Genomic DNA, 13,627 nt, shown 5'->3' on the forward strand with positions numbered 1-13,627 from the left:
GGATGAGAGAATCGAGGATGAACTTTGCTATCCGTGACTTACCTGTGTCTCTTAAAGAACTGGAAAAACTGGCAACCCGTGTGGGTCTATGGCTGGCTCAGCGGTGAAGAAAGAAGATTTTCAAGTCTGAGAGTTATTCCACCACAAGAAGACCTGTTCACTCACCGTTTCCTTCCTCCAGTGTGTATGAACCAGCAGAAGGTAATTCCACTGAAGAACACATGTAGCTTGGTCTTAGCTGATAAAGACCCGAGGTAAGAGAACACGGAAAAAGGTTTCGGTTATGTGTTTACTGCGGTGGAAAATGTCATTTTATTGCAGCTTGTCTATTAAAAGATCAAGCAGAAAGTCGGAAGCTACTACTAAGCCAGCTTCACCACCTGTCCTCCCCAAATGATTCTACCATCCTGGCTATGGTTCAGGTCCAGTAACGTTCCTTTTGTGTATCAGTGTTCATTGACTCAGGCACTGACACAGTTTATTGATGGGGCTTTTGCCCACAGTTTGGGCAATCAATAGGTTACTGCAGAGACTAACCCTAATGTTCTTGCATTAGATGGTCACGCCCTTAATCACACATTTACTCAGATTGTTCCTGTTCATTTGAGTAATGGGAGTAATCATCATGAAAAAATCGTCTCCAGACTTACCTGTTGTGCTAGGGGAGAGGTGTTTAACCCTTCAAGGTCTAAGGCGCTTTTTTATTTGACTCTGATGTTATAACACCATATTAAAAGTTTCATTCAAGGGGTGTACATCCTTTTTTCATGGACAAGCTCAATTGTCATAATATAAAAAGTGTGGAGTGGTCATAAGAATGTGATAAAAGATATAGAACCAGAAATACAAAGAAAGGTTTTAGGTGGAATTTATCCTTACAAAGTTTTATTCATAAACACACATCAAACACCAATAAACAAGTTGAAAAAAATTAAATAATATGATCTATATGGTCTACTTGAACAATGCTCATTTTTTATTTGTAGCACATCTACAAATATGCTTATTCTCCAAAAGAAAAGAAGGCACTCATTTATGTGCGTGTCTCTACCTAATACTGTGGTAGTCAAGAGTTGGGCATAACTCTTGCACATCACTAAGTTATCTTGTGCAACTTGCAGTACTTCACATATATGCATCTGTTCACAACATTTCAAATTTACACAGTATTTACACATTCTAATCAAACTAACTGAAGTAAAACTAATTGACTTATAATGATATTATAGGGACCATTTTGTTTTTAGGTCAAATGTGTGAAAAAGAAACCAACAAAGAAGCTCCAAGATCCAAGCTCCAAAAAAATTATCCAAAGAAAAACTACTACTAGAAATGTAAGTTTTACATAGTCTATCCACATGACCTTGTATTTATGTGCACAATGCTTGGATAAACTCTGTCCTATGACAGAAACCAAACTTTTTCTAATGGCTAAAAACAAAACACAACAGCATAATGCGTACCTGTTATATACAGATTTTCTGTGAATTTATATACTTTATTTTAATTTTGTATATAACAATTAGGCTACTTAATCTTCAACTGGATGCAGATGCACAAGGTAATCCAGCTCCACATCTCTCTAGAACTAGTATGTCTGCTTCTGCTTATGGATGCTTCTGCATTAGTTGACACCAGGAGCTGTGATATCATTTGCAGTTCAGCAAATACTTTCGTGAAGTCAAATAAATCTATCCAGTAAATGTATCGCAATCTGCGCAATTGCTCACACTAAAACTTCAAAAAGGGCTGTTGTTTTGCTGATTGATCTCATTTGTAGCCTTTTGTAGTCTCCAGATTCTGTTTCACCTTGTCTTACAGACCTGAATCTAAGAATATCAAACCAGATGCTCTGTCCAGGATAGAGAAACACCAGAGGGAAGGTGATATCAATGGGGTTGGGCTTTGGGGACCTCTGGGATGGCTACTTGTATTGAATGCTCTTGGGGGAGGTGGGTTACTAGCCTGATAGCTGTGCTACTCCTGGGTGGGGCAGCACAGCTGCCAAAGGGCATGAGGTTTCACACACACACACACACACACACACAAACACTGCTACACTTGTGTTTGAATGCTGAAATGGTACCTGCTGATCCACATAGTTTGCTCAAAGATGCCATCACATACTTAGAATGCGTCACATCTGTTACATCCCTGCCTTTAAAAAAGCCTATGTTTTCTATGGTGGTGATGGGTAAAGAAATCTCTTTTGTTGTTGACTTGAGTGCAGCTCACTCTGTTTTGTGTATTAAATGTATCAAGGAGCAGCGAAAGCTCAGTGGTCGTTATGTTTATTCTGTCTCTGTAATGAATTTGGATGGACCCAAGGACAACCCGTAAACAGGTCAGTAAAATATAAACTGTTTTATTTTAAGAGGAGGGCGGCACGGTCTCTCGGTCTGTGCGGCTCGCACTCAGCGACTTGCAGCTCCTGAAGGCAGAGTGGTGGGTTAGTGACCAGCAGAGGCAGACAGAAAGGGGAGACTGAAGCTAGGTCACTAACCTGGCCGCAACGCGGGTTGATAGGGCAAAAGTCTGGTTACAGGTGTCGACAGGGTCCGAGAGGGGATAATCCAAGGTTCTTTATCCAGGTACTGTCCGAGTCTTGACAAGGGGGGAAATCCGTTTAATTCAGCAACGGTGTCCAAGGGAGAATCCAACAGAGTATCCAGGTCCAGAATCCAAAAAGCACAGACAGTTAAAGGGGCAGGCAATCACGGTAACTTACAGGCAGGCTGGGGTAAGAAACACGGGAAGGCAGTCCAGATCACTGAGGCTGACGAGCAGAACTCAGGCGGGCAGACAAAAACCAGAGAGGGTTCAGGCAGGCTCAAAAAACAGGGGCAAAAACAGATCGACAGGCAGACAGGATTTCAAAAACAAGGCGGGAAGCGCTCACCGTTTGGCTAGAGACGTTCTGGCACTGGAGGCTGCAAAGAGCAGAGCTTTTAAGCAGGTAGGGCGGAGATGGAACAGGTGCGCTTATTGCAATCAGCAGCCCCAGTGCAAGAAACGTCACAGTCTCTGCTTCAGGTGAAATGGTTAGGAAATTTTTTTGTAGTGTTGTACTCTGCAGGGAGTGCAGCTGAAAAATTCTTTTTTGTTGTCCTTCAAATCTTATGGGAAGAGAGTTGATGTGCAGATTGAACATTACTATCACTTCAACCCCTGACGGACTGACAGTTCACAGTCAGGACTCTATGATTTTACTGCAGTACATTGGGCACCAGATCAACCGTGGTATGTGTAACCTGGTTGTATTTCTCTTTTGTTATAATTACACAAAATGTTTTTACTTGGTTATTTGTATTGTTACTCACCTGACTGAAAAAACCTCTAAAAAATCTGTCATGGTTTTAACTATGTTACTTTAAGAGTGGAAGCCCCTCCTTTTTATTTCTTCTTCTGTGGTATTGTCTTCAAATTGTTTGCACCCCTTTGACCCTCCCCTTTTGTCATGTTGTCCTGTGGGAGGGTTGTGTGCTGTTTATTTTTCATATGAATACATCCAATTTATATATAGATCTGTTAAGTTAATTTTCATTACGTACTTCTGTTTTGTGTAGGACTTGGAGCGGGCAGCCTATAACATGGTTGTTTTCTTGTATGTTGTTCTCGTCAGGTATAATAAATCAAGAAATCATCCTTTTAAAGACCAACCGTGTCACGGCCTGATCACTTAATAAAACCAGCACAACGCAGAAAGGACCCGGTTACATATGCATATAAATGGAAGCTTCCAGCTGGTCCTGTGCCTCAACATTTTGTCTCATTAGTAGTAAATGCTGTGAAACCTGACAGTGACATAATGACTGCAGATGATTTACATTGTACTTCACATGTGTCTGACGGACCTGACTCTGACTCCTGTAACTGTTTGCATTTAATACGTTGATGGTTTGTTAATCTGTGCAGAATCAGCTGATCAATGCAGGACAGACACCTTAAAACTGCTTAAACATCTCTATGAAAAGGGTGACAAAATCTCACATAAAAGCAGAAAGTTGTCACTTCAGCGGATCAAAGTGTCATGATTTGTCTTAGATGAACCTGGACAGAGCACACACAGAGCTGGTTTTGAGAATTTATTGCAAACAGTGGATAGTGGATGCTGTGAACCAGAGTCAGTTACCGGACGGGAGTTGAAGGGTGCAGGAGCTGGCTGACTGGAATGGACCGGAGATGACAGACAGGATCTGGAGACGGACTCCTGAAACCCTGTGATGCAGCAGCGAGTGAGTTCCTTGGACACTAGGCTACAGTAAATCCAAAACTGAGTTTCAACAGAGTTCCTTGGACTCAGATGCTGCAGTAATCCCACAGGGCAACAGAGAGAAATCCGGAGGCACTGGGCTGCAGAGAAACCAGAACTGCAGACAAGAGAAAAACAGAGGCAATAGAGCAAAGATCCAGCAGCGCAGCATGGCGGGTACTTATCTAGGCAGACGAGGAGGAAAACGAGACGGACGAGAACAGGGCTTGACAGGCTTGATGAGAAGACAACTGAAGCGAACTGGACTTGACAGGCTTGGTGTTAAGGAAGACTGCAGATGAGCCGGCGACAAGGAACAAACTGAGGTGAGTTTTATAGTGGTGTGAGCAGGTGGAGCCAGTCCATAGTTAATTGCAGCCTGACAGGTGATCCTAATCAGGGCTGCACTGGGAAACAAGGAGGCAGGAAATGCTCAGAGTGCAGCCAGCCAGGCTGCACCATGACACAAAGCGGTTCTAAAATTCCCAAAACCAATTACAAAGAAACAAATGATGTAATTTCTTGGTATGACAGGTTACTGCAGGACTCATATTCCAAACTACTTTGAGTTTGAACTTCCGTTGACTTATTATTCCAGTAAACGTGGTTGTTGGCCCACTATTGCTGCAGCTGAGAAAGCAGTGTTAGCGTCACGTAACATTGTTGGCAACACCTCTCTGACAGTTTTTGTTCCACATTGTGTTTCTATCATCCTCCTGGAACAAAAGACTTCTTATTTCTCAACAGCAAGGTGGCCCAAGTATTCTTCAGTTTAAGAGCCACACTTCTGCGTGGAGAGGGTAGCTGACTTCCGTTTCCTGGGGGTCCACATTGAGCAGGGCCTCACATGGAACATCAACACCTTGGAGCTGGCAAAAAAAGGCCCAGCAAAGACTGTACTTCCTGAGGGTTCTCAAGAAGAATAACATAAAGAAGAAACTGCTTGTGTCCTTCTACAAGTGCTGCATAGAGAGCATACTGACTTACTGTATCTGCGTATGGCATAACAGCAGCACTGCGGCTCAAAGGAAAGTATAAAAAAAAAGTATAAAAAACGAATGCAAAATTGTATTGCCAGTTTGTATGTGGACACCATTGTATTAAATTTAGTATAAACTTTACATTCAGAAACAACTATTGATCACTGACTTGTTCAGCTTGATCAATGTACTGCGGATAAAAGCAATTCATGTTTTTGACTTTTTTTATTAGAAAAAAAAATTCAAATTCACTTTTTACATTACTTACAAAGCTCCGGTGTATCCTGGTGAACATTTGCATTGCCCAGTCACATGATGGCAGATAGCTCCATTCTGGCATTGGCATTTTTGTTGACATCCGTTACCATAGGATCCAGTTTCACATTGGGCCTCACAGCGCCACCCTCTGTATCCAGGAGGGCATATACATTCTCCTGTAATAGGGTTACATAGTGCTCCATTCTTACACTGACATCTATTGCTGCAGTGGGGACCCCAGTGGTTACTGTCACAAGCTGAGGAGAAAAATAAAGAAAACAAGCACGATTTAGACCTTTTAATATGTATGCAAGTGAAGACTGTCCACTAATTTTTTTAATTTTGCCTAGTAGCCCTAGTGACTCTTGATGCACAGACATGTTTTGTAAAATTCACCAAATTGATTAAATTGGTTTTGGTTGATGATCATCTTAAGGCTGTGGTTATCCCTGTTCCTAGTGCGCACTTTTTCTTCTTCCAAAATTTCTTCGAATATGCTAGGATACAGAAATCTGTGAACAACCAACTTTTTTAGCAATGAACTTTTGTGGCTTGAACTCCTTGTGCAGTGTTTCACTGGCCGTCTTCTGGACAAATGTCAAGTCAGCAATCTTCCCCATGATTGTATAGCCTACTGACTGAGACCAAAGGATTCAAGAAACCTTTGCAGCAACACCTTTGTTTTCTAATTAACTGATGACATGAGTCCAATATTCACATTTTTGACATTCTCATTTTCTGAGACAATGAATTTTGGGTTTTCATTATCATAGAAAATAAATCACTGTGTAATTAATCTAAATCAGCATTTCTAATATTGATTATTGGTTCTATTATTGCTCAAATACACTTCAGGTGTTCCTGAAAGTACTGTGCCAAGCTTCCATCTATCCCATCCATTTTCTAACATGCCTATCCCTTGTGGGGTCACAAGGGATGCTGGTGCCTATCTCCAGCTTTGAGTGGGCGAGAACTGTGCCAAGCTTAGCCGATTTAATTAAAGGCATCCCAACTCAGCAAAAACAAACTGTTAAATGTTGATCTTCTTATCTGACGCTTCAAAATACACAAACATAAGAATACTTAATCTTCTTGAAAATCCATTCCTATGTCTCAACACTGCGTTTCAAAGCATTCAACAGTTTAAGAAATAGATCAGTAGGACATGAACATCTTCAGAGACAAAACAACATGACCATATAGCCAGGTACCTGGAAATGATAAATGAATGCACATAGCCATTGCACAGGTGGAAGAGTAGTGGAAGTTTCAAGAGAACAAATGAACGAGTTTCAGGAATAAATTCAACAAAAACTGTGTGGAGAAGCTCTTTGGGATTTTGCAGAACCTCTCCAACTGTAACCTAACCCAGGAGAAAGTTCCAGTGTTTTGGAAGACATTATGCCTTGTTTCAGTACCAAATAATACTCACCTATCAGTGTCATGATTGAGGGTAATGTTTGCTTTGTTCTGGACTAATTAGTTTCCACCCCCCTCAGGCAACATTCATCTGTCACCACCCAATCAGCTCTGTCTACACCTCAGTCTCCAGTCAGCTCACATCAACTCCACCTGCTGCCAGTAATTACTGTCAACTCTGGTCACCTGCCTTCAGATACCTGCCTCACTCACCCACTCACTGCCAGATTGTCGCATCACCTCACATGTGCTCTGCTGCAATGGGTGTTTTCTGTTCAAACTGGTTCCACCTGTATGTGCTCAAATCTGGTTCTGTCAACAACTACTAGTCCATGTACATTGAACATTTCCAATAAACCTTTTTAAAGGCATACTATGCAACATTTTTCAGTTAATTAATGTGTTCCATACTGTTTTGGATGATTAAATGAGTCATTTCAGGTCGAACAAAGGTTTTCGCGGCCGCCCTGGGGGTCTGTGGGGGAAATACCGCACTTGCAATTGCAAGAGCTCTCGGCCCGCACACACAGAAGTCTCGCTTTACGGCGAGAACTCCATGTGTTTTTGCCCTGCTATTCACTATATGCACGCGCGAAAGCAACAACAAAGAACCGCGTGTTAACGTCAAATAAACATGCAAGCAAATCGAGTTTTATTTTTATTATTATTATTATTATTATTAATTTTTATTTTTTTTATGTTGGCGAGACGCTACCGCGGCGGCGGCGGCGAGGCGGCGGCGGCGGCTGCGGCTTGGCGAGGCGGCGGCCGCGCCTAGGCGAGGCGGTGGCGGTAGCGTCTCGCCAACATAAAAAAAAAAAAAATAGATAGCTCTGCGGGAAACCCTGATGTTCATACTTTCACTGTGTTAGTCATTGTTTGTACTGCCGTTTTTTCCACTTTTCATTGCGTTCGCCTGTCTGCTAAGCTCAAAACAACCGCGCCTGGCTTGATAGAGAAACCAGAACAGCTGAGCATCTTTATGACAGTGCACTTTTACTTTCGCCCTCTGGGGGGAGCCTCGCTGGAAAATCAACCCCGGTTGCATAGTATACCTTTAACACAAAGGTAGGAAACAAAAATTTCTCTTCCAGGGTCCAGTCAGCCACGCCCCAACCACGCCCCCCCCCCCCCACACACACACACACACACACACACAAAATTAACATAATCTCACTCTTAATTTTTGGTAAAAATTGAAAGGTCTTGTGAGGATTAATATTTTGGCCGGTAAAAAATATGCCTGGCCGGTTGATTTTTACATCTACCGGCCAGTTTGGCCAGTGAATCAGGAAGTTAATTTCGGACACTGACTGTGTCCCCCCGAACCCCCCGAACACCAGGCAGTCATCCGCGCAAAACTGGTTCCGGCTGACAACTCACCACCTCGCCTAAGCAAATTCCTGCGGGAAATAACATGACAAACTGCAACTCCCAGCACACACCCATGCTGCCTTCTTCTGAACAGCTCTGCTGTGGTAGAAAGACCGTTCAGCTGAACCTTGTGTGCTTTTCCCTAGCACATGGTGACCCCCCCGCTCCCCCCCGTGATCGGATTCTTGGATTCTTGGCAGGATTTGCCATTGTGCTTCTGGCCAGAGAGAAAACACGTTGTATGTAACATTTGGATACAGGATGTCTTCAAGATGACATGAGAGCGAGGATTTTAGGTAGGTTTTTCATTTTTTATGATGTAGAATTTGCCATAACATTTGTTTACCCGATCAGAGCGGCGGAGGGATACGACGAACTTGGAAAGTATGCTCACTGTTGTGAAGCCCACTTAATTAATTCGACTTTGGTCTTGTTTTTTTCTAAAGTCGCTTGCAAATTTTGTGAGTTGAGGTTGCAGTTTTTTTTGGGCTTGTTTCTGAAAGTGAAGTCGATTGTTTGGGGTATAAACTAAGTGATGCTGAAATATCCCTCCACCTCATAACGCGCTGCAGCTCATCCTGACAGGAGCAGAGTAAACTCAGAAAGAGCCGCTCTGACTGTATTTTCTGCAGTTTACGATTCCAATAACTGATGATAACTGCTGAAAGTAGATAAGGCGGTGCAGATCACCATTTTGAGCAGAGATTGGTTCTAAAGATGAGTTTTATACTCATAACATTGCAGAACCCAACCCATAAACCATACTTTAATGCTTATTTGTTGTCTTTTTATGTCTCTAAAATTTAAAATTAGTATTAATTTAAATTTAAACGCTTAATACCACATCTATCTTTGTTTAAGAGGTTTAAAAAAATATTTTGGCATGAAAACGGATATTTATTTATAAGGGGACAGATAGGGCATTGGGACTTGCTCTACAGCTGATACTGCACAGTTACGTCACAAACTGGGAGGTGGCAGTACTGTTCTTCACCAAGATGGCGGCCCCCATAAAAGGACCTTCAAATGAAAATTACTCTTATTTAAAAAAGCTTATAATTTATTGAACAGTATGTAATAATTGTACATTTAAACATTGTTCTTTGTCTTTGAGATAATACCAAATTTAATCTGTCAATATATGTTGTTTTCCCTTATCATGCAAAATTGAGTTATACATCAAATTATGAAAACTGTATAATCTGCATTATGATATGTTATAAAATATTTGTATTTTATAAAATTAATTGAAACCACCTGTCCATGTACTCTTTGAACCTAGTTCCTTTGGGGGCTCAATAGAGGGCATAGTTATACCCTAGTTGCCATGCTGAAAACACTCTATAAGGTGGGAGAACCTGGTGGTACTAGTAAAGTGACAACAATGTCAACTATAGTCCACGCCATCCAGTCATTGACAGACAATCCAGTAGAAGTCTCAATGGTGTCTGAGTTGAAAAAACTCATGAAGATCTATCTGACCGTCCCTGTCACAACAGCTACGTCAGAACGCAGCTTCTGCACACTGAGAAGAATCAACACCTATCTCCGTTCAAAAATGCGGCAGGACAGGCTTAATAATTGTTTGATTCTGCATGCCCATAAAGACTTGACAGATTAACTTGATTTGAAAAAAGTAGCCATAGACTTTGCCAGCAATAATGACCGTCGCCTCAGGTTTTTTGGCAAATTTGTCGTCTCCTTAAGAATGTTGATATTGCTGTTTGCTGTAGTTCAGTATTAACCATTTTGCAGACCATTTATCTGTACTCCAGTTTTTATGTCACAAAACATTTAAGGTTTCTTCAATGCTGCTGATAATTTTGCCCTTCTGGTCATTTATACATTTTATGCACAACCTTAAGTTTAATGACCTGTGGCTGCCTATGCCTCTTGGGGTAGTTCTTTGTTTGGTAAATACCTCCTAAATGTTGAGAAGATAATGATGTGCCTCGAAAAAATAACTCTTAAGCCTACAATGCTGATATAGATGTACTGATTGTTTCTTTAATCAGCATGCTCATTAAACATGTTAAACAGGGGTGCATTTCATTTTTCCTTGCCTATGGACCCAAAAGAATTTTTGGTTCGCTCCGCTCGCCATTTGGCTATAATACCTTATCTATCATATTTGCCCCCCCCCCCCCCACATTTTAATTTTAAAACCTTCCTACGCCCCTGTATATAATAACATAATATAAATTTTGATTCACTCAGTCATTTGTAATAAGTCATTTTTTATCTAATTTCCTCATTTTTAATCATATTCTCTTGAAAATCGCAGACCTTTCGCTATTTTTCACGTAAATCCTTGGTGGCGCTAAAGAGTGAAGCCGGTGAGGCCGCAGCGAGCTTGGCCTCCCCTGGGATTGCGCAATCCTATGTTAACTGCGCTGCCTTCCATTCTGTGAATGCATCTTCCTGTCTCTAGATCATAAATTCAATTGTTCAAACAGTTATGAACTGATTTTCCACAATTTAATATATGTGGATTACGAATTGTGTTTTGGTCATCAAACTGTGTGCAGGTAACATGTTTTCGTGCTGCTGCGCGATCATAAACGGCAAAGAACGGGTTGTAGGTGAGGCCGCCAGTTCCTTGGTCTCTAGGCAGGGGGCGCTCAAGGAGCACCGCTCGTGATCCCAAAACTGTAGAGTGACAGCAAGTTATGGATGTTTTATTAGCGAGTTATGCTAAACAAGTAAAGCACTAAAAAGACTCAAAACATACAGCCGGAACAGGACTGATCAAGGAAGGCTTTCCTCCCTGGCAGTGAGCTCCACAGAGACTGAGAGACTTTAAAACTGAAGAAGATAAAAAGAACTTTTACCGGAAAATTACCCATATTTTTGTGCAGAAAGAGCGGCGCATGGACTTCATTTATAAGTAGAGGTAAGACAGCGATAATTATTCATGTTTTGTTTTCGTACTGAAATGTGCGTAATGTGGGTTATAGTTTTTAACCAGTTTAAAGCCTGGAAAAAGGTTTTAAAATTTCAGGTGATTCCACAGTCTTACACTTTGCTTGCAACTGGGGCAGGGTCTTAATACCCTTGAAAGTGTGCTGACACTAACTCCAGGGTACTTCATTTGACAATGTGATTCAGCCCTAGTTTGTCAAATACAAAAGAGAAGACAGATCACCCGCTACTACCATCTAATGTAGAACAGATTACTAGATCAATGTGTGCTTCTGTGCTTTTTTGTCTCTCTTGTTGTGTCTCTGCTCTGTCTTCTGTAACCCCAGTCGGTCGAGGCAGATGACCGTTCATACTGAGCCCGGTTCTGCCGGAGGTTTTCCTTCCCGTTAATGGGGAGTTTTTCTTCCCACTGTCGCTTCATGCTTGCTCAGTATGAGGGATTGCAGCAAAGCCATGTACAATGCAGACGACTCTCCATGTGGCTTTACGGTTCCCCAGGAGTGAATGCTGCTTGTCGGGACTTTGAAGCAATCAACTGGTTTCCTTATATAGGAAATATTTGACCAATCTGTATAATCTGACCCAATCTGTATAATATGATTGAACTTGATTTTGTAAAGTGCCTTGAGATGACATGTTTCATGATTTGGCGCTATATAAATAAAATTGAATTGAATTGAATTAGATAAGAACTAGATCATATCAGGTATGTGCACTCCTTTACCTCAGATGAAACTGCTCCAACTTCCTATGTTAACCCAGAATGTATAATTGTGTAGTGCCTTCTCTGCTCTGCTTTTCTGACTGCTTTTGGAGGCAGAGACATTCAAACGCTCTATGCCTTTGAATACATTTGTAAAGACAAAGATGCACCTTTTTTAATTTACTGAATGCTGTTCTTTTGAGAGAAAGAACAGCAATAGAGAGAGAGAGAGAGAGAGAGAGAGAGAGAGAGAGGTGCTGGATATATATGTAATACAGACATAAAGACTAATTTTATGCCCCATGTTCATGCATTTTCTACCCTTAATTTCATTAGTTTTTCTGATTGCTGATGCTAGTGGTTTAATAAAAATAACAACAAGTGAAGGGGAAAGTGAGCATCCTTGCCTGGTGCCCCTCTGGAGACAAAAGCTGGAAGATGTTTGGTTAATTGTCATGACACATGCTGTTTTTACCAATTTATAAAAAAAAGTTTCACAACTGTCATTGTGGCTCTACGGTTCCCCAGGAGTGAATGCTGCTTGTCGGGACTTTGATGCAATCAACTGGTTTCCTTATATAGGACATTTTTGACCAATCTGTATAATCTGTAGCCTCGTGAGACCATCCTGATCTCGCGAGCTTTCAAGGTTTCACTCGCAGATCAGTCTGGCTACTCTCCGTTAAAGAAAATTTGGAGCCGTTCACCAAACGAACGTCCAATCAGCGTTGGCTTTGAGGCGGGTTGAGGTGTGACGCAACGAGAAACGCGACAGTTCAGTCTAAAGAACATGGCGGCTTCAGCCGATGAAACTAGCGTTAGCGCGGCTATCGAGCAAGTTTTATCGGCATTACAGAGTATTTCTTTGCTGAGCTAACGAGCCTTTACCTGCAGCAGCAAGAGTAGCTTGGCTTGTGGTTGTGTTTATTTGGCCCGTCTATCACCAACATAGGCCAATCAGCTAACCAGTATTTTCGCCCCTTCCCAAAATTACTTCAACGGAAGGTTTCCAGATGGATATGCGGAGCAAATCTATCTGGCGGAGTCAGGTTATATAATCTGACCCAATCTGTATAATATGATTGAACTTGATTTTGTAAAGTGCCTTGAGATGACATGTTTCATGATTTGGCGCTATATAAATAAAATTGAATTGAATTGAATTAAATTGAAAAGCAACAAATTAATAAGAATTAAAATATGGTTTATGGGTTGGGTTTCTGCAATATTATCAGCATGTAAAAACTTATCTTCAGAACAATTCTCTGCTCAAAATGGTGATCTGCTCCGTGTAATCTACTTTCAGCAGTTATCATCAGCTATTGCAACCGTAAACTGCAGAAAATATGGGCAGAATTGCTCCCTCTGCCTTTCCTCCCTCTTGTAATGCCAGTTCAAACGTGACGAGACTGCATTAATTCGGGACATGACGGACTGCATTTCCCATGATGCAATGTGGTCAAAATGGCCACCAACTCCCGTCATGCAACACGGCCCAAAATGGCTGCCGCCCTAACAACGGAGCGGAGAGATAACGTTGCTAGGCAAAAGTTGATAAAACTCGTTCACGCAGGACAATCTGCCTTCTTCCCTGGCGCCCTGCCAACCCGAGAAGACACACAGCTGTTTCACTCCGTTGGGGCAATCCCACGCCACGTGCTCGAGTTTCTCGCTGGACCGAGATTTTTCGGAGCAATACTATTCCCTGTGCAAACACAG

At 41.7% G+C, this 13,627-nt stretch overlaps 1 protein-coding gene across 1 annotated transcript in view; it reads right to left on the minus strand.

The window, feature by feature from the left end:
• Positions 1–13,627, minus strand: part of LOC110367009 (multiple epidermal growth factor-like domains protein 10) — a 161,334-nt gene that overhangs the window by 87,424 nt on the left and 60,283 nt on the right. Inside the window, exon 6 of the mRNA XM_036133580.1 lies at positions 5,501–5,747. Within this exon, the coding sequence (XP_035989473.1) occupies positions 5,501–5,747 (247 nt within the window). The remainder of the gene's footprint in view (positions 1–5,500; positions 5,748–13,627) is intronic.

The sequence above is a fragment of the Fundulus heteroclitus genome, unplaced genomic scaffold (assembly GCF_011125445.2).
Source record: "Fundulus heteroclitus isolate FHET01 unplaced genomic scaffold, MU-UCD_Fhet_4.1 scaffold_64, whole genome shotgun sequence".
NCBI classification, from domain to species: domain Eukaryota; kingdom Metazoa; phylum Chordata; class Actinopteri; order Cyprinodontiformes; family Fundulidae; genus Fundulus; species Fundulus heteroclitus.